Here is a 26198-nt window from a genome sequence, read left to right as displayed (position 1 = left end):
TTATGAGTGTGGGAAACTAAGTCAAAATCCCACTCCGATTTAAAAGATACTCATGCGAAGACAAATGAAATTGAGGGATAGAAACAACCCTGTCTCAGCATTGCTTCATTCCCTATATACAAACCCAACGAGTGTTTCTCTTATTAGTGTCTTCATACAAACAGCAGCCATACACTTGGTTGTAGGAACTATTAAAGAATCCAGGCCAAAAACCACAAAGCCATGAATGTTTGACCATGAAAAACAGGAGACAAAAGCATAAAAAATATTTAATTTACTTCAATTAAACAAGTGTCCCTCAAATGCTTGTCTACAGCAAATATAGTTTAAAATTGCAGACTTAATTAATATTGCAAGAGCTGCAAACTGTTTAATTACTAATAGTAACAGAAGCACTTTATTATATCATATTACCCAGATTGGCAGTTAAAGTCTTAATATTTACGAAATTGAACCACATCATAGAAGCATATACAGCTGGGGACTTCTCTCTAACATTGTAAAGCATATAGATATCATCTGAATACCAAAATATGATACACAATTTATACATTCACAAAACATTGATACGCAATTTATCTTAAACAATTACCTCTACAGTTATGAAATAGGACGTCTAATTAGAAAAGATACAAATCTTTAACTAGCTGAACTTATATTTCAAGACCGAGAAATAAGATACATGTACAAAAAAAACTGGAATGAAAATGTGGCACTTGATCTTATCCTCTGCTACATTCATGATTTAAAAAAAAAAAAATACAAAATGGTTTTAATCTGCATTCTAAATGAAAAAGAGTAGTTTCACATTTTCAAGTTGACTGAGATAATAAAATACATCTGTATCAGCATCTATATGTGGACGACAAAGATTAAGATACACCCAAAATCAAGGTTAGCTTGACTTAGCTCAGCATAAAACCGGCCTGGCTCATCTAAGACTCACTAATGAACATTTATAAACCATGATAGATAAATAAATGAATAAATAAGTAAATGTATTCGCAAAAAAAAATTATATCCAACATTATCAGTGCAGTTAAAATGCATTCAGATGTTCAGAATTTAAAGTTTGGCTGATCAAAACAATTTTTCATCCAAAATCAAACCACAACAAACCAGTCATAGGGTGTGCGGGGCCGTTAATTACAGGGGGGGGGGGGACATCCCACCACCTCAAGATGGTGTAACTAAATTTTAAGCAATGGGGAAAGTGTCAATCTTTTTCTTAATTTTGCTGTTTGAAATATTGTGTTGCATCCATGCATATAAAGTCTGAATAAGATTTACAAAAAAAAGAATGAATTGAAAATTTTTTTCATATTTTGTTCAAACTGAAGCAAAGGCTATTGAAAAACAATGTCCCATTTGAGCGTTTATGTCTGGACTTTGCACCTTCAACCCAAAAAGAGCACTTTCACAAAAAAATGTCCATTTTGCTTTTTCAACTGATAAACAAACAAGATGTAAGCTAACATCCAAGCTAACATGTTGCAAACATAATCTAGTCTGATCATCGTTTTCTTTATAGATTTTAGTATCTAAATATTACATGTTAAGTGGAACCAGACTAGCGGTTTCCCTCAGTGTCCATAGACTGTATATAAGAAAAAGATGCAGCCCTGACATCGCCCATTTGTGAACTGCCATTTTAAATCTTGAACACTGAAATCTGACCATATTCGGACAAGAAGCTGGGAAACAGGAGTGACTGTTGAAACCCGATTGGACTAAGAGATGTCTCTTTAAGGTCTAATTTTCTTGTTAATAATTGTATAATTTTCAAAAGGAACATCACATCACAATGAAGCGAAAATGCCACGTGCAATGGTGCTGCACTTAAAAGAACCTCCACATCAGCTTCTTGTATGACCCTGACTGGCTATATCCATGTTTATATACAGATTATGCCTGTGTCTAGTGCTCATGCTAAGCCAATGTAGCCTACACTAGCCCGGCTGTATTGTTCTTATTCAGCTTACGCATACTGCAGTACCATTGCTTGCATCTTCTCGCCTGCAAGAATGTGAATTATTATTATTATTTTCCCAAAACATCCAACTGGAAATCTTTTTTTTTTTTTGTACCCGATGAAGGACAGAACACACAAAGTGTAACACAAAAGACAATAGGTAAGATATTGTCAAAAGTGATTGTTTTGCATTTTATTGCAACTATACTCACCATTAAGCTTCCCTTGTTAAAAGTCAAAGTCTCCTATATTTATCAAATAAATCAATGTATATATCACATTAATTAATAAATGTACATGTATCCATTTAGTTGTTTCTCTCATAAGAACAAAGTTTACTTTATCCTGAAATCTTATGTTAGAAATATACAGTATGTTTGTATGAGAGAAAATCTTTCACCACTGCACACAACATATCTAAGAATTTTATAATGTGGCGCCTTGTTTTTCACCCTTATCTTGTAAAAGCTGTTATGTTATCGAGTGAAAAATGACCTTTTTTTTCTGATATATCATCACATACAGCCAAGTCTTTGTAAACTTGAACATACAGCAGAACTTGTAACATCGAGCATACTTTGCTCACAGAGTTGAGGAGCTTTGCTTGTAGTCTCTGAGGATGACAGAAGCATATGTCACATTCGGAGGTGTGCACAAAATCGACTCGGACACCGGGGAGTTGGGAAACGGGCTCACTGGAGGACCAGAGCAATCGCGGAAAGGGGAGGGAGGCATCAGAGCCATAGAGTCCTCCACTGCCAATTTGACCTCAACCAAAGCCTCCTCATCATGAAGCTTAGCGTTGTTGTACATGTAGCCATGGAGAAGGCCAAACTGCTCATTTTCCATCTCGTCTTCCTCTTCCTCTAAGGGGGGAGAGGGCTCCTCATCAAAGGGGTCGAGGTGGACAGGTAGGACTGGCTCCTGCTGAATGAGATGTGCCTGGTGGTACACTGGCATGCCACCGCTCACTGCCTGAGGCATGCTAATCATATCACTGAGCCCAGGGATATCATTGCTGAACTTCCTTAAAACCCCCTCTTGCTGGAGGTGCTCCATGATGACATGTTGAGGGATAATGTTATTTTGCTGAAGAGGCTCAGGGGAATAGAGCTCCACCTCCTCCCGCACATCTTTTAGCAGCCCACAGGCAGGCATCTGCCCGTGGGCCATCATTGGGGGTGTGGTAGGGGAGCTGTAACTGACAGGGTCACTCTCATCCTCCTCAGCCACATTGTACAGGGTCTTAGTGCTGAGGTCTGAGAATTCCCGGGCAGTGCTTTGGTAGGTATTAGTTAAGGGTTTGATGACAGCCATCTGATTGGAACCGGCTTCCTGTCTCTTCACATGCACTGACAGTCTGTGCCACATGTGATCCCCTTTTGGAGGATGTCTTGCACCTGGTTCAGACCATGACACAGACTTTCCATTAGAACTATAAACAAAATAAAAATGGCTGTTACTTCACAGGAACCCAGAAAGGTAAAGATAAAAACAGAATTTCTGTTTCATATAAAAAAAAAAGTGTACATATGTATAGATATGTATATCTATACATATGTATATATTTCAGGGTATCTGCAAGTTTTAGAAAGTAGTTCATCAAAAAAATTTAGATCTTAGACCGAGTTAAGAAAAGTCTACAATCCGTTATAAAGACTTTAATTAAAAAAATTGTTAGATTGTTTCAACCTTTATTTCACAGACACAAGTTCAAAGAAATTATTTTTAGTGTCTTCACTGACCAGACGTATACAACTAACCGTGCTCTGGAAGATTCTACAATCAGCAGATGTCAGGATTGGATTTAAAAAAAAGGATTCATCAGCAAGGATAGATTGTTAAACGTTTGTGCCAGACAAAGTGAGAGAAACATCATCAAAAAAAGGATCTTGATGATGTCAAGATACATCAAAATTTTGTGAAAAGGGAGTAAATCTCAAAACAAAACAAAAAAACACTGTTGGATGGAGTGACCATTAAGCCCTCAGACCGTTCTGTTGTGCCACCATGATCAATATTAGGTGGATAGACATGGGAGTACCTTAGAAAACAATTTTCACTCCAACACGGTCTGCCCCAACATCCAAAAATGTAACCTGGAACTGTATTACCCAAGGAGGAGGCCATATATCAACTCTGGGCAGAAATGCCACTGAGTTCACTGAACCTAAACTTATCTCAGTTGGACAAAAAGACAGTAGACATGTGTTCTGTCTTTCTGTGTGTCCACATTTGAGCTGCTTTTGGGGAAAAAAAAAACAACAACAGATGCTTCAACATGCCAAAACTGAGAAAGACAATCAAGGCTGTTATCAATAAAAGGTGAAAAAGCCAAGTGTCTGTGATGGTGTGGGGGTGCATCAGTGTCTATGGCATGGCTAACTTGCAATTGTGTGAAAATATTGACGTGGGGGTCCACATTAAATTTTTTTGGAGACATAAGCAGCAGGAAGGCGAAATCTTTTCTACTGAGTGTGTGTGTGCTTGACTGGCCCGCCTGCAGTCCAGATATGTGTCCTATTGAAACATGTATGGAGCATCATGAAGAAAAAAAATAAAAAAAATGAATCAGAAAACAAGATTTTCACTTTCCAAATTATTAAAAAGTGTTATCAAAAACAAAGATGAATATAACACAATGACAGGTTGCAAATGTTGTTGAGTGTTGTTGCTGGCATAAACTTTTAAATTTGCACGTTTAAAAAAAAAAATACAATTGGTCAGTGAACACACTGAAAACTATTCATCTGATTTTTTTATCTATGAAATTAGTTTTCAAATTGAAGTTTGTATGACAGATTTTTTTTTTAAATCCAGTAATGGGATCTGTGTTTTGCAGTTTGTAAAATGTTGGCCATATAATTCAACGAACCCTGAAGAAACCCTGTATTCTGTATGCGTGATCTCATCGCTATCCCTTAGCACACAGAGATGCTTGTTTTAATTTTGCTGACGGATCAAAGGTGGAGATGGCTGTGTGAATTGAGTACTGACCTATAACTGTCACACTTTTTAACAGGTGCTCCTATGAAAGTAAATACAGTTAGGCGACAAGTTCCCTTTGAGAGGTAATCACAGTAAAACTAGCATCCCTGAGGTGCCTCAGGAGCAGGACTCACAGACTCAATTAATGAACCCACCTGCCATTTCCAGCGTTCTTCTTCCTCTTGAACATGTTGAGCAGGCTGTTGCTCCGGCAGGCAATTTTGCCGTCGCCGACATGCATGCGCACGGCATCAGAGGTGGTGAACGCACTGCGCACATTCCGCTCTGGTTTGGCGATGATGATGTACATCTTCGGCGTGAACATACATCCCAACGCTACAGTCACACTGAGGCTAACAGAGAAGGATGTAGTGATGATCTTGTAGTTGCTGCCAAAGTAGATTGGCACAAATGCAAGCCAGATAATACATGTGGTGTACATAGTGAAGGCGATGTACTTGGCTTCGTTGAAATTTGCAGGAACGTTGCGGGTCTTGAAGGCATAGTAGGTGCAGCTCATGATAAGCAAACCGTTGTAGCCAAGTGGAGCTACCACACCGAGGTTGCTGGTGTTGCAGATCAGGAAGACTTCTCTGATGCTGGGGTAGGATTTGACGGGTTCAGGGAGCTCCATGATGATGAGGGTAACTTCCAGCGTGAGCTGGACACTGATCAGTATGGAGGCGATGACCACCTGAGCCCAAGCACTCATGAACCTTGGCTTCCTCGTGCAGATTTTCTTCTTGCTGCCCGCCAGGATACGGGCGATGCGGTTGGTTTTGGTTACCAGAGCTGAATAGCACATGGCAGCTGAGAGTCCAACAAGAAGTCTCTGGAGGTAGCAGGACGCCACCGTGGGTCGGGCAATGAGGGTGAAAGGACACAGGTATCCCAGGAAGATCCCTGCCAGGATGATGTAGCAGAGCTCCCGGCTGGAGGATTTGACCACAGGTGTGTCACGGTACAAAACGAAGATGAAAGCAACGAATGACGTCACCAAGATGCCCAGGCAGGAGAAAACCACCTGGATGACGGATTCTGGATTGCTCCACTCCAGGTAGCGCAGGGGGATTTGCTCACAGCCTGACAAAGGTGAAAGAAAAAACAGAAATAAAAGCACAGTGAGAACACTGAGAGCTGCTTGTAAATGTTTTATAATTTCAACACAAGCTTGGTAACTGGATTTCTTTTTATCATCAACAGAAAAGGTAAATAAAAGGACATTTCCAAAGAGAAGCGTAAAAATGTAAAGTTCTATTACAGTGGTAAATCAAAGATTAATCAAAAGTATCTTAGCCTGAGAAAATACAGTAAGAAGCAAAGTAGGTTTTTAGCTCAACTAAAAATAAATGCCTTTCAACTCAGCCTTGGCCAGGCTGGGCTACAGCCAGCAGAGAAGAGGCCAGTGCTGCAGGACGAAAGTAAATAACTGCATATTTCATGGATCCAAGTAAGATCACCTTTCCGCTTTGAGCTGAAAACACACTTCGAATATGTTTATAATTCATCATTGTTTTATTTATTCATCATATAGTGGCGGGATGGTTAGGATTAGAAAGGAGTGCAAGAATATTTCTGTGTCAACCTTTCAATTCACATCAAACTGTCTCTGCTTCTGTCTAAACACCTTGTGCTTATAAAAAAAAAAAAAACAGAAAAGCAACAGCGTGGAGGCAGGATGATCCTATTAAGAAAGTGCCTTGTCTTTGAACAGCGTGCAAGGCCTCTGAAAGTGGGCCAGAGGAGTGGGAAGTGAAGTAGGGCTGCTGTCAGATAAAATGGTGAAGATGATGAATGTGCTCTCAGGTGTCATGGGAAAGCAATGAAAATAGGACAGAACAGGTTTGTAAAATAGCACCGCAAAAAATCTTAGCGGGACAAGCTGTGCAGGGTACAGTATTGGCAGAGGGAGGTGGAAAAGTAAAAGCTTGGATGAACTTTTTTACCCAGTCTCCAGTAAGACTAAGGAACTGCCTCTTATCTGCCTGGAAGCATCAGAAGCATCAGTCATGCTTGCAGGATAGGAAAAGCTTTACAACTTTCCCAACAAACAAATGAGAGTCAGAAGTCCAATCTCTGGGAGTCGCAGTTTGCTGCAGGTTTACAATCAATGAGGTCAATGTACACAGTTTTTTTTTTTTTGCTGGAGACTTTACCCACATGACCTGATAAATGTCATCTATGTACAAGAAAGAAGCCAAATGTGGAGCCCTGCAGTTTTTGAGCATTTGTTAAGTTTTCTGTCAAGGTTTATCTACATATTTTGAGCAGCATCAGCTGTCTTGTTTGCTGTGGATGTGCGTGTTTTGTCTCAGACCACATGCATCCTAGAGCATCTTTAAAATATAATGTAGCAACGGCGTCTCAATGCATCCTGTGTGTGTTTAGACCTGCACTGTTTACTTGTGGTCAGATCCCCCCAGGACACATGTTTATACCATGTGTAAACAGGTTTTTGTTTACAGCTTTTCATACAGCTTTTAGATAAAAACATAGACAACAGAATGGGAGCACTTTGAAGCAAGATTGATGTCTCAGTAGGCTGAGAGTCTAGGCCTGGCTAGATCACCACTGTAACGTGGGCTGGACTCATAACAATGTGGATTAAACAATCTGAATAAATCAAGAGTGATTTACCAGTTCTTGTCCTGGACATATCTCAGACAGCAAACTCAGACTGAAAAAACATCCAAATGTAATCAGGCAGAAGTATTTGAAGTTAATGTCAGACATTGTGACAAAACTGAAAGCACTGCATTGCCATTTAATAAATGCTAGATTGTCAAATAACTGATTGAAAATCATTATTTCCAACTGTTGTTTTAAAGTCAACCTGTGTATTACACCATGGGAACCGTTCTTTCAGCTGGTGATGCAGAATGAGTTTTAATCTTAGCCCTGATCTACAAATATAGACGTTTATTCTATACTGCTGGTGTCAGATCTAATTAGAGATCAGTTGACAAACTAACAATTTTCTGGCAGTGACCCTCTCTTCTCCTAACAGCAGCAACTGTGTTTTTGGTTTTTGTGCAGAAGACGCAAGCTTATGTGCGCAAGCACAGGGGAAGCACAGCAGTTATGTTCGACAACAGAAACATCCACAATTCTCAATACCTAAGACCCCTAGTTGAGCCTGATACAGGGCAAATCAGACGAGGGACACAGCCATTTAAACGCATCACTACTTTTTACAGTCCGTACAACTTTACAATGATTGTCTGGTGTTTGCTGCCAAAAAGTGTCATGAAGACAGCAAAATGAGAGGAAAAATGCAGGCAGATGTTGGTGTCTATGCTAACTATTCTCTGAGCAACACCCGGTTAAGTCCTCTGTGCCAGCTCATGTTACTCACTGGTGAGATTTTACAGAGACGGACAAGAGAAGAGGCAGAAGTACAAACATACCTTCCAGTTCTTCGTCAGGCCACCAGCCCAGCTCACAGGCTTTGCATGTGAACTCGTCCTGGACATACTCGTTTTCTTTGCAGGCAGTGCAGATCCAGCAGCAGCTCACCTCCCCCTTCCTTATGACCTGGTTGATGAAAGATATAAAAGACAAAAAGTGAAACTACTTTGCTGCAGGTACCTTCATTTGCCCTGAGTGTGCTTCATTTAAGGTCAAGGGGAGTCTCACTAAATACTTTGCATTGGGTATTATCACATGGAAATGAAAGTAAAGGAAGCATATCAGTTGGATAAATGAGTACAGAATGACATCATGCCAAAACTTATTAAATGCATTTGAATTGTAGGGTTATATTAACAGAATTGTCAATTAAAATAATAATATCTCTTGAATCATGATGAGGGGACTAATGATAGTTATTTATTAATCAATATTGATTAGTTGTGTACAAAGCAATGTTGCCAAGCTAGCTATTTTTGATCAGAATTTATCATTTGACTCGCATGTAAAACAGGTTTCTAGGGCTGCTTTCTTTCATCTTCGTAATATTGTTCAAATCAGGAACATCCTGTCTCAGAGTGATGCAGAAAAACTAGTCCATGCATTTGTTACTTCAAGATTGGACTACTGTAATTCTTTATTATTGGGCTGTCCCACATATTCTCTGAAAAGCATTCAGCTGATCCAAAATGCTGCAGCCAGAGTTCTGATGAGAACTAACAGGAGAGATCATATTTCTCCAGTTTTAGCTTCTCTTCATTGGCTCCCTGTTAAATTCAGAATAGAATTTAAGATTCTTCTCCTCACATATAAAGCTCTTAATGACCGAGCTCCATCATATCTTAAAGATCTCATTGTAAGATATTTTCCTAACAGAGCACTTCGTTCCCAAACTGCAGGTTTACTTGTGGTTCCCAGAGTTTCTAAAAGTAGAATGGGAGGCAGAGCCTTCAGTTATCAGGCCCCTCTCTTGTGGAATAAGCTGCCAGTAAATGTCCGGGAAGCAGACACCCTTTCCACTTTTAAGACTAGGCTTAAAACTTTCCTTTTTGATAAAGCTTATAGTTAGGGATGGCTCAGGTGATCCTGAAACATCCCATAGTTAAGCTGCTATAGGCCTAGACTGCCGGAGGACCTCATCTGTCACACCTTTCCTCACTTTATTCTCTTTTTCCCCCGTTTAATTTCTCAAATGATATTGTGTACATGTGACATTATTGTGGTCATTAACTCGTGTTTCCCTGTTTCAACAGATATCCTTTGAATGGTGTTACAGTGTTTGTTGTCCCCTCTTTTCTGTCCTCTCAAACCCCAGCTGGTCGAGGCGCATGGCCACCCTTCCTGAGTCTGGTTCTGCCAGAGGTTTCTTCCTGTTAAAAGGAGTTGTTCCTTTCCACAGTCGCCTCAGGCACGCTCAGGACGGGAGATTGGACTGAAGACAAGTTTCAGTGCAATCTGTTGGTTTCCTTAGCTAGGAAGTTGTTTTTGAATTGGCTCTATATGAATGAATATGATTATATATAAATAATTATGATTACAATTAATTGAATTCCAATAGGCTTGAATTGGACATTATTATTTAAGTGCCTTGAGATGACATTTGTTGTATTTGGCGCTATATAAATAAAAATGAATTTAATTAATTGAATTTTTCTGGAAGGCAAAGACACTTGACTCTTGTTTTACTAAAACTTTTTAGACATGTTTATAATCAACTCAATAAGTTCAATGGGCAACCTGAATCTTAAAGTCTGGTCATAACGTGTAAATGATGTGTCCCGGACCTTGATCTCTCCTTTGGAGCAGGGCTCACTGCAGACTGAGCGCACCATGTCACTGCGGTTCATCTGAATCATTTCTTCATCTAGACTCAGCATGCCCTCGTGCCAGGAGCCAATGTTGATGTAGTCGTAGACACCAGGCTCCACACGCTGAAAGTTCATAATCTCATACCTGATGGTGGATAAGAAGACAGGAGCAAGAAGAAGCAATGTTCTTGTTACAACTGTATCAAAAGCTGCACCGAGACCAAACAAATGGCACATTTACCTGAAGACAAGGGCTGATTCTGTGCTGGGCAGATTTTTTCAAGATGTTATTGCTGTCTAAGAAGACAGAAGCTGTGAATAGATGGTCTTCTTCCAAAATTTTGGACAGAGGTGGAAGCTTGAAAATTGGTCTGTAGTTATTCATATCAGATTTATCTAAGTTGAGCTTTCTATTGAGAGGTTGAAATGCTGAATGCTCAAAGCAGAAGGGGACAGTTCCATTACCAAGACTGCTTTTTATATATATAAAAAAAAAGAGCAATATATGGTCCAAAGGACTACAAAACGTCTTTCAAAAAGTGTGTGGGAACAATGTCCAGAGGACCATTTGTAGATTTTGTATGAGAGATCGTATCAAAGATTTGGGCTTAAGAAACCAACTTTAAATCCCCAGAAATAGCCGAACAAAAGAAAACTAGAGAGGGATCGTAAGAGGGTAGCTTGATATTAGATGTTATACAATCAATCTTGGAGGACAAAAAACTAATGAAATCTTCACAGATCTCAATGGTCGGCTCAGGACAGAGAGGGACCTAATTCTAAATGGATAAAATAAATGTTTGGAAGTGGTTCAATAGTGAGCAGGAATGCTATGATTAGCAACTGCTAAAAGGCTGCCATATCATACAAGTCAGTGAAAGTCTTGTGTGAAAGTTTGTTTTTGTTGTTTAAGTCCACAAAATTACATTATCTATTGAAATGACCTCTACACTTTTATTAAATATATGTACTAATTGTGCTAATTTTTATTTATTTACATTCAAAACAAGAAGACCAATAAGGAGGAGTGTCATGACAGCAGTGTCTCTGTCCATTTGTTGCACAAATCCAAAGGTAGTCTGTCAAAGCGTGGCTTGTTCTTTTGGTGCCAGCCTTGGGGATATAGCATGAGCTGGCTTAGTTATCAATAAGTGTTCATAGACAGTGAATCATATTCTATCAATTTAATGAAAATTATTAATTATGGGGCACCACTGGGAAAAACAGAAACTAATAACTAAATACCATATTAAAAGTCTGTTGGTCTATATGTGTCAGTCTGAAACAAGTATGACATGTACAGAGCAAAGATGAAGGCTATGAAACTGCACAGAACATATACAGAATGATTATAAACAACTTCTTCTCCTCAATATAATTTAGTACTACAATTATGGAAATCACATACAAATTGTTGTTTGCTCTGTGCCAGACAGAGGGGGATAAGGGAAGTGGACTTACCTTCCAGGTGAGTCGCCGTTCTCGTCGAACCAGACGTCTTCCCCAGACACCCCCGAAAAAGATGTCTTGAGGAGAAAGTCCAATAAGTGGCTTCCATCAATAGGATTCATGTTATCACAGAGCCCCACGTGCCCAGGACAAAGGTAAGCGTGCATGTCATGCAGCCCGTGGGCCATGGCATAGATGGCATTGATGACAAAGCCCATCTTGCTGTCTTGTACATAGTTGTCCTCCAGACTTTCGTAACCTGCCCACACATGAGACAACAGTAAGGATTCATCCTCAAAACAAAAACAAAACAAAACAAAACAAAACAAAAATGGGAGAAAGCCTTACAGGTGTTTCATTGCTGTAAGCAGTAGCATGTTTTAAAATTTGTCTTAACTTCGGGTGTACTCAACAGGCTGTCTAGCATGATGTAAGATATTACAAAGGAGTGATAGGGTGCTCATATAAGTGGTGTTGTAATTATTCTCAGAATTCAGGCAGCTAGCTGCAAGCATCATTGCCCGTGTAGAAAACTGCTCTGAGAAAACTTGAAACTTCAGAAAATGGCTTCAAAGAAACCTTGTTACCATGGCAAAACTATTCATTTCTGGGTTAATGAGTCAGGATTCAATTAGAGTTTATCTAACACTTCAAAATCCTGTGCCACTGAGATTGTCTCCTGCTCAGGCAGAAAAAAAAGGAAAACGAAACACTTCTCATTTATCTGAAATGTTTTCTCCTCACAGAAACAGGATGAGTGGACGAGACAAAAACTAATCATATTTGGATGCTAACAGTGTGACGCTCAAACACACCCTATCAGTTCAGTGTAATGCAAGCTGGAAGCAAAGCAATTTTGTTTAGTAATAAGTGTTGCTTCAAAAAGCAACACAAAGCATTCAGTATATTTTGGTTAAATTAGGGGACCACACAAACACTGTAAGTTTGGCAGGCACTGAAGGCGATGTTTTTCTCTGCGTCACAAAGGCTTTTTTTTGTCTGGACATAAACCAACCTTGTAGCAACACTGTACTTTTCATTACTAATGTTGCGAAAATAATGGAAAAAAAGGCTAATACACTGCAGCCTCTACCTTCATGCAGTCTCCTTTAATTAATAAGGAATTTCTGTTGAAATTAGACTATTTCTAAATCAATAATCTGTTAATGGAGACTGTGCTCCTCACCAAATCGTGCCCATATGAACTTCATTCATACAGCCAGACAATAATAATTAACAATAACAATAATTATGTTTTTTTAAAATTGCCTCTAGTGGTCATGAGTGCAACTGCAGATGAAGGGCATCCATGTGTAAAAGGAATGTTTTTTGGTCCTAACCGTGATTTTTTTTCAAACTAGCCCAGATACTTTGGATGTTTTAACGCCAATGAAGGGGTGTTACTCCCTAAAGGACTTGCAATAATTGCATTACTTATAAACTTAAGAGCTGGGGATAATGTGCGCTTAAATATGACAAAAAAATAAGATTTTAAATGCTGTAAATGATAACACCTATATTACTGTGATTTATAAACAGTTTTTTTTCCCTTGGTTCTTCTTGGCTAGCTATTGTGTGATTTGTGTCTGGTGAATTAGATCTTTATCATGCTTGGACACTCTTCCTCTGCTTCTGACTGCAGTAATCATGTGCAGTATTTTGTTATATGCACAGGCACTCATGGTGCAATCTATTATTGTCATCTCATCACCTTTAGCCCCTCCCCAAACCACATGCCATCACATTCCCACCTCTGAGACAAATGAATTTAGCTTGGTCTCGTTTCACCAAAAAATCCTCCCAGAATCATTCAAGCTTATTTTCAAGCATAATTTTATGAGTAGCAAGCAATGATTTTCTTTTTTCTCTTTTTTTCTTTCGTTTTTTGTGACTGAGCTGTCACCAAAAAACTTACCTCCATTGATAACCCCTTTTCTTTTTTGTGTGTATTGTCTTTGGTGTCATAAGAGAGTCTTAAGAGAGTGGCCTTGTTTCTAGTAGAGTAACCTATTTTGTATCTCCTGCAACTGTGTTTAAATGTTTTTTTGGTTGTCACAGTTCTTCTTCTATCCTTTTCAATCTTTGTGAAATTTTGTAGTTTTTTTTTTTTACATTTGACACCCCCCATGGGCAGTCAGAGTTTACACATGCAGATGGGCATTGCCTATTAATCGAAAACTGAGAAGATTCCCACAGTCATTTCAGGACAACTAGCTGCTCATGCTAGTGGGACGAATAGAAATGACAGGCTGACATAAATTCTCAAGCTTGTATATTATCATCTCAGACGTGTTCACTTTGTAGCCTGCATGTACAATATGGTCTTGTTAATGCGTTTGCTTTTGACTGTTCATTGGAAATCACGTGGATGTGATACAACTTAGAATCATTTGTTGTTTGTTCACTCTAAAGAACCCATGGCTTGTTTTACTGTGCTTTTTGGCTTAACTGCAGAATTCAAATGAGGCACTTATCACCTTAAATGTCACCTAAAGCTAAAAAAAGGTGTATACACATTATAGTATTTTTATGCAAAAGGAAAGAGTGGTCCTCCACTACTTATCAGAGCACAACCCTTTGTTTTTGTTTCCAAGACGTCTCCAAGAAAATATATTATTGGTCGTGAGGTCAAGTTGAGACTTTTCAGATTTCCTAAAGACTCACTAGATCAGTGGACACAGTTTATTTTTCCTGACCAGCGACACAGTTGCAAAAATGATTGGATTAGATTCAGAGCATGAACGCATTTTAGCACAAACATCATTGGTACAGTAAGCTTTGATACTTTGTATTAATACATCTGTTCACTGGGCAGCCAAATGTGTGCATTTGTTGTTTCTAAAAGTTCTCAGAAACATGGAGTCATTCACACAAGCAACCATAATTGGCATTTACCATCCCGCTCGCACTTGGCAATCTAACCTGGGGTAACAACATGCACAAAAATTAACCTTTGTGTTTAGTTTTGTTTTAAAATTGTATTTCTTTATTAACGTGTTGTCAAATCTTCCTGACTGGCAACAGAAGTTGTCTTCATAAATCAGTATCATCCCCTCCCCCACACTCCCAGCAAGCCTCCAAGAATTAGACCAATAAGACGACAAATCCTCTCATTCTCGAGGATGCTTCCCCCAGGAAAAATCCCCCCCAGCTAAAATAATTACATACTATTTGGAATTATGAAGTGTCCTGAAGCACTCAAGATTATGAATAAAATAAGGTCCACTTTAAAGTTTATATTTACTTTTTAAAGAATCCAGTTAAACTGTCAGTAACTTCTTTTTTTCTGTTACAAATTTTCCTTTGTTCTAAACATTTGAACTCTAATTGTTTTCCAGGTATATAATTTCTCAGTGACATTGTCAACCCAGATTCACCTGCTGCACACGACGGTTTTCCACTGTTTGACAGCTTTATGATCGTGAATGTATCAGCTGACTTGTGTTATATCAGATAATGACATTTTCAAAAGCGGAGCTGGGAAACTCACTGACTGTTCAAACGGACACATAAACAGTCAATTCAGTTGGGTAGCAGCTGGGTGAGCATTCGAAGGGAACTGCTGGTGATGACCTAGTTTAACAGCTTCTTGGCTTTGACGCTCGCCGCACTCTCCGAGCTGCGTGAGCTTCAGTCATAATGCAGTGATGTCATGATGTCAGCATGCAAGCAGAGGACCTACTGCTACACGTCGGGATTATTTGGCTGCATGACAGCTGGACCTTCCCTTTGTCTTATATGAATTGAAATGCACAATTTCGGAGGTTTCATGCAATTTGGGCCAGATCAGCCAGTTATTGGGCTGTTTCATGACTGTCTTAAAGATAGAGAGGGTGTGAGAGCACAAAGTGAGAACAGACAAGACCCAATTGTTGGGCTCTCATATCCCAAAAAAAACATCCCAATAGCTTCATATATAAGAGGTCAACTGAGATTAATCGTAAATGCAATAAATTACTGGCAACACAGAATAATCCTCCCGCTATATACAAACTTAATGTCAGTCAACCTCTGTGTATATTTTCAAAGTTAGGGAGCATTATGGTTCCATTCAGAGGGATTCACTCACCGTCCTGGAGTTCTACACAAAATAAATTAAAAGAAATATATAAACAAAATGAAAACAATAAAGAATGACAAAACAGCAAAGAATATCTGTATCTCTACTCATGAGACAAAAGTAAGTACGGCTTTTACTTCTATTAGATAAAAGATGAATAAAAGCTTTAGGTTTGTGCATTAGAAAGAGCAGACTTGAGTGAATAATGCGCAAAATGCTGCAAACGAAATAAGATCACATCTATGGCAGAGAAGAGGGTGCAATGGCAAAAACTAATCACAGAAGTATATATCGTGACAGCAGTCAACTGAAAATTAAATGAATGATTTTTGTTTTTCATTGCATGCGTCATTTTATATTTACGTTTATCAGGGTTTAAAAGTGATTGATTTCAAATCCTTTTCAGAAATAAGGAATGCTTTGAGAAACATCTGAATCGCCATCAGTGTGTAAAACTTGAGGTTGAAAACGTAAATATACAGGCCTTTAAAGAAAAGGAAAACTGTGTGAAAACTTTGGAAACATGCTTGTTGAGCATTGTTTCATGAAACCAAAAACTAAAGCTAATGCATTAATTGTGTTCCTTTTTAGATAAAAAGCACTTAATTTACCTAGATCATCATCCTCTGTGGAGCCAAGTATCACACAAATGAACAATATGGAAAAAATACGTGTTACTGGAATGACTTAGAGAGAATTCTACCCCCCGGCAATCTAATTCATATTTAAAGAGAGTGTTCTACTTTATGGAGCCTTTTGGAATCTTCCTCTGGGCATTGAACACATCAAAACAATTGAGGAAGACAAGCCAAGACATTCTAATAGCTCGATGAGATGTTGAGCTACCTGAGCAGTTTCGTGCATAATTCAAGTTCTCTAGCGGGTGTCCGGGAATGCGGCACTGAAACCTGTACTGCCAGAACTCGGGGAACCATGGGTTGCGTGTGTTGGTGCTGAGCTTGAGCTTCAGGAAGTAATTGTCAAAGGAGGAGACCTCTTCAGAGTGCAGCTTCACAGTGATGCCGCCCACAGCCTCGTGTTCAAACCCCTCCACCACCTCAATTCGGTCTGCCCAGCCATCACTGCAGAGAAGAAACACACACGCAATCATCGGCTAGTTTGTGTTGCACACCTATTAACATTATTCTATAGTCTAACTGTTAAACATACTGTTGAAAAAGCTATTTTTAAACACAAACATTTATTTAACTGTGGAGTATTTTGGTGAAGCTTCATCCAAATTTGTAAGAGTTACACAAACACATCCATACACCTCGAACATGAGCACAAAACGGGAAGGCTGTAGAACAAAAAGTACGTAGAGTGATACTTTAATCTGTGTGAAGCCTTCGTAATTTCTGCAAAAACATGTCTTAAAACATCATCAGGTCTTCACACATCTCCTAAAAGTGTAATACAGTATATATTTTAAAGTTGGCTATTTTTATTGAATAAATTCAACATTAACAATCGACTAACAGTGTGGTAAAGTGGGGAAGATTTCTGAAATGCAACAAAAAAAACTGAAGCTGCCATTTGTCAATTTGTTTGAACCTTTATCAAACAAACACAAGTTTAAAGAAAATCATTTTCTGCATCTTCACACACCAAATTCATTTTACGCTGCTCTGGAAGATTCTGCAATCAGAAGATTATTTGGTGACGTCCACCAAAGGCTTAGTTTCCGAGCTTTCCGACCAAATTCGGTCAGAGAATCATTGATAAGTTCCAAAAATGTATTTTTCAAAGCAAGATTGCAAAAACTGTGGTCTTACAACATCTACAGATTTTGTATTGTGAGAAAACTCAGACAGTCTGGGGAAATGTCAGTGCGTAAAGGCCCCAAACAGAAACCACTGTTAAATGAACGTAACCTTCAAGCTCTCAGACCACCAACACTCACCACAGTCCACTACTTCTTACAGAAATGTAACCTGAAACTTTATCACGTTGGGATGAAACATATATCAACTCTGCAGCAACACAGCTATTATCAGTTTTTACTTGATCTTTTGGTGTTACTTTCCCTCCATACATTGTCATATCAGAACAACCATGACATAAATCACCAAACACATACATGACCTTTAAATCTGACCCTGCCTCTGACAGCTGTGGGCCGGAAAACAAAAACTGAAACAAACACATTTTAATGATTCTATAACAAGTAATAAAATGCTAGTCAGCGCTATGATGCTGAGCTCCAAAAACCAGGTTAGGATCTGTGTTAAATCTTGCAGACAAGATTGAGTATTGTAATAAATTTCCTCATTTGTTTCTCCTTACAGCGTCGCCACTGAGGGGCCAGGAGTTCTCATTGTACTTGCTGAAAGAAGGAGAAGAAAGAAAAGCTACTATGTCCACTGACACAATCACAAGTCCAGTGTGAATTCACAGATTAGTACTGTAGCTGTGCAATCTGCCCTGGAGAAAAGCAAGTCCCCGCCCAACTCACAGACTCTGAGTCTTAAGTGTGATTTTTGTGTCTACTTTTCATATTCTTTATTTAATGCGCGTACAGCTAATTATAGTAGATCATCTGTGAGTCATGTTGATGATGAGAAAAAAAAAAAGGATTTGGCATGATGCCCCAGATTTGAATGATACCAAAACAATCTCCTTTCATTTGGGCTGCATTTACATGTTAAGAATGTCTAAAGTGGCATTACGCAGCATGAGTTCCTGTGTTATATAGATGTGGTTCAATACCCCTTACTGAATTAAAGAGGGGAGCAACTGTTGGAAAAGCCTTAAACAGCTAATTGTAATAATAAATAATCTTGTACATAATCCGTCTATTCTTAGAAGGTGTAATAAGGTGAACCAGTTGACACAAACACTATTACAACTTACATCTAATGGCAGCAGTAAGGTTACGTTGCCGTATCATTTTTGCTGATTGACAGCTGGTTAATCACAGAAGAGAGAGTCTGACAAAATGAAAAGGTACACACCATCAACAAGATTTTGACCGATTTTTCTACAATGCAAACAGATCAATCTAGTCCTATTCTACTGATAAAGGGAGAAGAAGAAATTCATTGTATTTGCTCTGATGGATAAAAAATGAGTGACACATAGCACCACTTCAAAGTGTGATACAGCATACAGGGTTAGCTTTGCAACAGTATACCTCATCATGCACATTAATTCTAACCCTTAACCATGTACTTTTGTCTCCTAACCTTAACCCTTAGTGGGGGAGAGTGTAGCAGAGAACCGAGGAATCGTGAGGAGCGGAGCTAGTAGAAAATTGCAATGACGGTGGTAAACGTTGTGCAAGATGAGTCTCAAATGAGTTATTTCTTGCATGAGGTTCCAATGATCTACAAACTTGTAACTTCTTACATCCATGGAATAGTCCCACCACCATCCCAAATGTGATGCAAAATCGTGCCAATGTAGACAAAATCTGCATGGTTTTCATGTGAGTAACGCTGCTTTAAGAAATGACTGAAACAATGAGTAAAGAGCTTTAGTGTCGAAATTAGTTTTATCTCATGAACAGAAGAGTGAATTCAGGGCAAAACCGTCAATACTGTACTAAAATTGTAGCACATCCATGGGACAAAAATATCACTCAGGCTTCTATAACCCACATTTAGGCTTGAAGTCGAGGCCAGCAGCACGTTTGGCTTGGCTGCCTCTTTAAGAATACGTTGACAATGGCTGTCCAGTGTGACAGTATCCACAGTACCTGGCCATCTGCTTCTCAGCATCACACTACCCCCAATCCAACACTCTGAGTGCCAAAACCCTACAGCTCTGACGTCAACACACGCTTGTACTGTACAGTTTTATAACACGAATCAGAGATAGCACATTTATGAATTGTTTGATTTCAGGCAAGGACAAAAGCACCAGAAAAACTATTCATGTAAAGTGGAATAATGATTTTATGAAGCCAATTATCATGGGGGGAGGATAAACCTCAAAACAGATTAGGAGTCAAGCAGCGGAATGTAAAACTGATTTGAATTTCCAAACCAAATGGGAACTTCACTTCATAGTTGATTGAAGTCGTTTGTTGTTTAGTGTGCGTGGGATCTGTGATGTGAGAATAGCCATCTCTTTCATCCTCTACACCACAGAAGATGGATGGCTGGTGACCAGCACCTCCGGGCTTTTTAGTTGGCCCGTTACGCAGGCCTGCATGTGTTCGCTTACTGCATTGCTCTAAAAAACGTTTTTCCTTTTTCAGTACTCTCCTTGACCCAGAAAAAACACACACACACACACACACACACACACACACACACACACACACATACAGTTCTCCACCATATACCCTCTTTATCTTCCATGGAAACTTTAGCAGCAGTGCAAAATTAAAGCGGACGAGGTGAGAGAAAGTTTAGGCTTTGAAATGCCCTATTTTTATGTGCATTTATTATTCAGGTTGCAGAAACACTGGATTGACTCTATCTCAACAGGCCTTGGGAATAATAGGGCCACACAACCAACTAACCATCCTGAATAAATAAACCATATCAAGCAACTACCCCTAACAGAACCAGTGGTAAACTGAGACTCTGCAAAGTGAGAATGTCTGGTATTTGTGCGTATATATGTGCTTTGATGTTCATTACTCCAGATTCCCCAGCTTATGCTGGAGGTGCTGTCCCATATTAGCCCATCCTGCCTGTGATCTGACAGGGAGTGGGGAGAGCTTGCTTCATGGATGCATTATTCATTACTGAGCTTGACTCAAAGCATCTTCTGCTTTCAGAGGAAAAGAGGAATATTTCGGTTACATGTGAACTTTTGTGTGTGAAGTCCACCCTGAGACCAGTTGAATACCATCGCCGGCAGTTTAACGTCCATATTTTAGTCAGAAAGGAGTGGTGTAATTTTTTTGTGGTCACTTTGTTAAAGCACAGCAATATGAGACATTTTAATAGACCATCAAAAACTAACATTCATGCTAAACTTCAAAGCCATTATAGATTATTAGTCCATGAAGTGCTCTGAAAAATATGTAAATGCATCACCAGAATTATGAAAATGCAATCATTTGAAAGTAAAAAGCAGCATGAATTAAATTTGATTTTATCCATATTCTAATAGGTTTGTGTGAGCATGCAGTTCCATAAGAACCGGGCAGAATCCATCTACTGTGGAAAATGAGCAATATTCTTACAATCATCAATGCACACAGGCTATGAACATCAGTGGCACATGAAGCTGATACGATTACACCATTTTATCTGTTTTTATTTAAACCATCACTTCTCCCATCATTAGAGCTTCACAGCCATTGAAACCCTATGGGAACCTACCGTTAAAAAAAAATCAGGAACAAGACGGAGAGAAATCTTGTTTGAAAACATTTCATCTATTTTTCATCCGAAAAACAAAAACAAAAACTCAGTTTGTCAGACAAAGCTGGGGGCCCTGTGGGAAAAACATTCACTAACAAACCTGCCAATTAGGAGGAACTCTCCAGCTACTCCGAGCCGCCTCATGGCCATGAGCAGCCCTCGGACTGTCATGCCTTCACAGAAGCAAACAACAACTCTGGCTTTTGGCAGACGCTCCCTCAGTTTTCTGAGCAGCCTGTCGTAGTGCTTCTCCCCGGCGTTGCTGTAGATCTTGTCAGAATGAGCGATGCAGAGGCCATCCTGCGAGGCGAGCTCTTTGAACACTTCCATCCCGCTTTCCCCATAGTTACCTGAGGAAGACAAGGGGGAGTTGTCAAGAGAGCTTCATTCACAGGAGAAAGAAAATTATCGATGGGTTTTCATTCATAACTTCCACTCGACCAGGCAACACTCTAGTTCGGGGAAGTGTGACTGAAGTTGCTCACTGTGTCCTCATAGGTTAGGAGACCAAAAGGAGTGCAACTAGAGCAGCTGTATCAGAGGAAAAGCTGGAGCACTTTTACAATTTCTGTCACTTCCGTTGGCCTGTTAAAAATGTCACAGTCAATCAGCAACAGCTACATTCATAAACCCAACAAACAGGCTTGACTGGAGCCTAACTGCCTCAAAATGCCTAATACAGGCTTTTATCATCTTGCCATACGATACACAGATCTCACCAGGTTTTTGATTGGATATTTGTCAGCTCTTCCTATGCTTATATTCCACTTGCAAAAAAAGGAAATTGAATTGTTAGAATCTCTCTGTGACTTACATGCTTACAAATGTTGGTTTCCACTAAACATTTCCCTGAATAGTTAAGTGAGCAGAGGATAAACTGATATCCAAAAGTCAAAAAGTTAAAGATGCCATGGTCTGGTAAACTTTTTAAACAAGCCAAGTATGTCATTTTTCTTTTGTATAATTTCAAATGACTTTTAATAATCAGAATTAATTATCTAACTAGGCCTATTACTTATTTACGATCATCATGAGAAGATGCCAGGTGACGATAACTTCAAAGCTATCAATACTCAGCAGCCATGAGGTCCTCTTAGCGCTGAAAACTAGGATAAATACTTGCTCAGTGCCAAAAAAACTGGAAGAAAATGGGTTTTCAGGTAAATGCTCTCAGGCTGTAATGGAATTAAGAAACATCAGTTAATAAAAATGGTGGCGGTCAGTCTGAGGTGTGAAAGAATGAGAAAATATTCTGAGATGACTGCTCAAAGGATTAATAAAAAGGCAAATGAAAAAACCCTCTTTTTCCGTACAATCGATTCAGGAAGAAGGTGATCCACTGCTCTACTTTGTGCAAACCACACTTGCACAAAAATTGCTTCCATGGAGGAGCCACTGGAAGAAAACCTTTCCTGCATTTTTGCCACAAAATCCAGAGTTAAAGGTTTGCAAATGAACAAAACAAGCCCGACACATTTGCAAAGGAAGTTGTCTACACCAATGAGGTTAAAACAAAAATCTTCGGCTGCAATGAGCAAAGATAAAGTGAGGACGTGTGTGGACCCATGAGCTGAAGCCAGTTGCATGGAGAACATTTAACTGGTTGATGAAAGACTGGAATTAATTAGATATCAGCTAATTCATGACTTAAACATCAGAATATCTTAAAAAAAAAAAGACAAGCTGAAGATGATCTTGCTCCTCCTTATCTTTCAGACCTTCTTCACATTACTATACCTGCTCGTACCCTCAGATCCTCATCCTCTATTCATCTCACTGTTCCCCCCGTCCGTCTTGTTACTATGGGGAGCAGAGCATTTAGTCGATCTGCTCCCCAGCTCTGGAACTCTCTTCCACCTGATCTCCGTAACGCACAAACATTGCCACATTTCAAATCCATACTTAAAACTCACCTGTTTAAATTAGCCTATGCAATGTGATTACTATTGCACTGTTTTAATTAACTTTATTTTTTATCTATTTGTTATGTATTTTAAATTGTGTTTGTTTTTTATGTAAGGTGACCTTGAGTGCCTATGAAAGGCGCCTATAAATCAAATGTATTATTATTATTATGAAAAGAGGATGGCCTTTATAAGAAGATAATGACCCGAAACACTGCAAAGCCACAAAGGAGGAGCCAGCTGACGGCCATGGCCCTCATTGATCTCCCGGCCGAAATAAAATTGAAAGTCTGTGGATAGAGCTCAAAAGAGCAGTGCAGACAAGATGGTTTGAGAATCTCACAAAACTAGAACCCTGTTGCTGGAGGAATGGAAAGTTTAGAGAGCATCAAGTCATCAGATTAGAGACAAAAAACAAATACAAATTGACCGATTTGATAGCCAGCTATCAAATCGGTCAATTGGTTTTCTCTTACTAGATTAATTTATTCAAATGACCAGATCTTTGAACAACTGCATTCGGCAGAGCTAAAAAGACTCCTGCCGGCAATACAGAGGATGAAAAGAAAAGAAACGCTGTGTTTTATCTTTTAAAAAAAGACCTTACAAAAGCGCAGAGAGAGCTCTGTCTTTTCTTTCTTCCTCTGAACCTGCTCCCTACTGAAATTAACATCACAAAAAAGTGTCTTAAAAAAAAAGAGACCTGACTTCTTGCTGCAGCTGCCTGCTGTTAGAACAGCAGTCTACATATGTCATCAGTTTTATGAAACAAAACAACAACTCTGACTAAATCTGTGCTCATCTTGTACTCTGGAGGTGTTCTCTTTGTCTTTAATTTCCTTTTTGCCTTCTTTGCCGCGTCTTGAAGAAGAAAAAACAGTATAAAGGCTGAAACTGTTGCTTCAATAATGAGGCATTGCACCAGTTTCAAACATGAACCTAAGTTTACTTGTCACATGGAGGCCTAACCAGAGCATTGGTTCTGTGTTTCTGTGGTTACAAGGGCAGTTTTCCAAAGTCTGCAAAAAATAACCCTGCTGATGTCACAGTGACGGCATCTTGATTTATAACAGCAAGTTTGGGTTTCCAGCTGCAGGTTTGCCATCCAAACAATATAGGTCTTCAAACGCAGGCAAATGGAGGAAGCTCTCTTTTAGAAACTTGATTCATACAAGTAACTAAAAGACAGAATATCTCAGCCTAAACTGCTCCACTTTTGTCTTTTCTTTTCGGTCTATTTTGAGTTGGCCAACAATATAGAAGTGTAATACTGTTAATGAAGAAAGGTGTCTTACCCTCTGTGTGCACTGCAGAGACATAGGTCCAATTGTACCGTTTGACTATGTCCAACAGGGCTCTGGCTTGAAGTGTGTCTGAGGGCACAACCCTGAGGAAGTACTTAAACAATGTCTTGTCACTAAGGTCAATACTTGTTGCAGAATAAGCAATCTGTGGGATGTTGAACAGCTGGAGGAGGTTCTGGACTTGGATTGCAACAGAGCTGGAGCCGGGCCCGATGACTCCCGCGATGGGCTTCTTGGTTGATGGCGGCTGACTGGAGGGCGTCCCTCCAATGCACCACTTGGAGCCCTCTGAGTCATCCCGGATGGAGATGAGAGAGTCTCGTATGAACTCAATGCTCTGCTCCAGAGCCACTGAGGAATGCCAGCAAGAGTCCCTGATCTCACAGCCCAGGGTGATGTTAGGTAACAGGTTGGGGTCAGAGTTAATCCGATCCAAGGCGTGGAACATGGCCTCCACTCTCTGGATGCCGTACTGCTCGCGGACTTCTCCACATTTCCTGTCTGCCACCTTCTCAGCTGAGGGTTGGTGGTGAACAGAAAACAGGGCACCGATTATAACATCCCCATCCATCCTCGCCACCAGGCGAGTGGCAGAACTCGGGACAACTGACCTTTCATACTTTCCCTTGGACAAAACAAATGCCTCAAAGAGTAAAACAGGCAAATACAAAATGCTGATCGCGGTCAGATAAATCATATTTGACATTGTACCACTGGTGCTGAAACGTAGAATCATGTCCGTTCGGCCACAGTAGAGGTCCATCAATCATGTATGATTAGACTGGGAAAATTAACTCAGCTGCTTCTTCTTCGGGGTTTTCATCCTGTGTGTGAGACATGGAGCATTGGTACCTTAATTTAATCATGTAAACAAACTTTTGCAAACCTTCAAAAGATAAAAACATATGCATTTATAAGTTCCCTTGCTGCTAAGCGAGTAAATACCTGAAAGGTGGGTAATACTTTAGGTATCAAATATTACGCTTAAAAGACCCAACATGCTGGTCTGAACGACAGGAAGCAACCTCTACAATAGGGAAAAATTTGAAGTTTCAGCACCACGGACAGCTGCCTTTTCTGCAGGCGAGGGTCTCGGCTGATTCTCGATCTGTTTCTTCAACTTTTACACAGACATTTATGCACACAAAATGAATGTCCGCTCCACCCGAGTTTCTTTTTCAACGCTTAACAGCTGAATCGGTCGCGCCTTTGACTCTCTTACAGGACAAAACATTAAACACTGTCTCCTACACATCCCAAATATGTATAGTGTGAGGATCAGCTGACAGAGCTGGCTGAATATTCGTGCAGTGTTAGGAGATGGTCTGTTTTTAAGGAAGGAGGCAGTGTGCACCATATTTGAAATACCTAAGTTTACCTACCTGAACCAGGTAGTGCGGGATATAGAGGGTCCGTGTCTCGTTTGAAGCAGCCACACTGGATTCTAGCTCTTCTGCCGAGGAAACACGATGGGATCTGACTCTCCCTCTCTCCTTCTATCTGCACTGATCATGAGATGCCCCCTTCTTCTCCTCTTCCTCACTGCACCTTAAAAGCGGGTCACACTCACTGCAGTGTCCCTGATTTGAAACCACAGTTCATACACGTCAGGGTACAGTGACGCATCGATAAATTATATTTTGGGGGCGAAATGTTGAGGAGCTCGTGGGAAAAATGGTCAATGGGAGAAGGACCGATAACTTATGGGAAAAAAAACAAGATGGCTCCACCAAAACAATGTGAAGTGGGAAGCAATTCAAACTCCAAGTAAAAAGTATAAAGGGACTAGTCAAACTTCACATGAATCACACACCCCCACCCTGCTCTGCGTCGTGGCTCTGACAGATGTGATGCACTTGCAGTTCACTGCAGCCGAATAAAAGAGATCACCCTCTGCTGCTCCCTTGTGGTCAATGGATAATACAACGACAGTACGTACACTTTATTTTGAAATTGATTCAATATGAAAAGGACATGGCCACAA

The 26198-nt window shown here is 39.8% G+C and overlaps 1 protein-coding gene across 2 annotated transcripts; it reads right to left on the bottom strand.

Moving 5' to 3' along the window:
• Positions 1–303: 303 nt before the first annotated feature.
• Positions 304–24976, bottom strand: grm1b (glutamate receptor, metabotropic 1b). Of its 2 annotated transcripts, none has more exons than XM_075447577.1 (8): positions 24206–24976; positions 21107–21356; positions 16532–16767; positions 11638–11884; positions 10153–10321; positions 8368–8494; positions 5116–6043; positions 304–3434 (listed from the first exon to the last, which is right to left on the bottom strand). In XM_075447577.1, the coding sequence occupies exons 1-8, from the start codon at positions 24948–24950 to the stop codon at positions 2555–2557; spliced, it is 3582 nt and encodes a 1193-aa protein (XP_075303692.1). In that variant the 5' UTR covers positions 24951–24976; the 3' UTR covers positions 304–2554. The 2 variants fall into 2 exon arrangements, with proteins under 2 accessions (XP_075303692.1, XP_075303691.1); XM_075447576.1 differs by having other exon boundaries at positions 304–3407; positions 24206–24938.
• Between the last annotated feature and the right edge of the window lie 1222 nt (positions 24977–26198).

Source organism: Odontesthes bonariensis, chromosome 17, assembly GCF_027942865.1.
Source record: "Odontesthes bonariensis isolate fOdoBon6 chromosome 17, fOdoBon6.hap1, whole genome shotgun sequence".
Taxonomy (NCBI): domain Eukaryota; kingdom Metazoa; phylum Chordata; class Actinopteri; order Atheriniformes; family Atherinopsidae; genus Odontesthes; species Odontesthes bonariensis.
The sequence above is the reverse complement of the archived record's forward strand: the minus strand, read 5'-3'. Positions and strand labels throughout refer to the sequence as shown.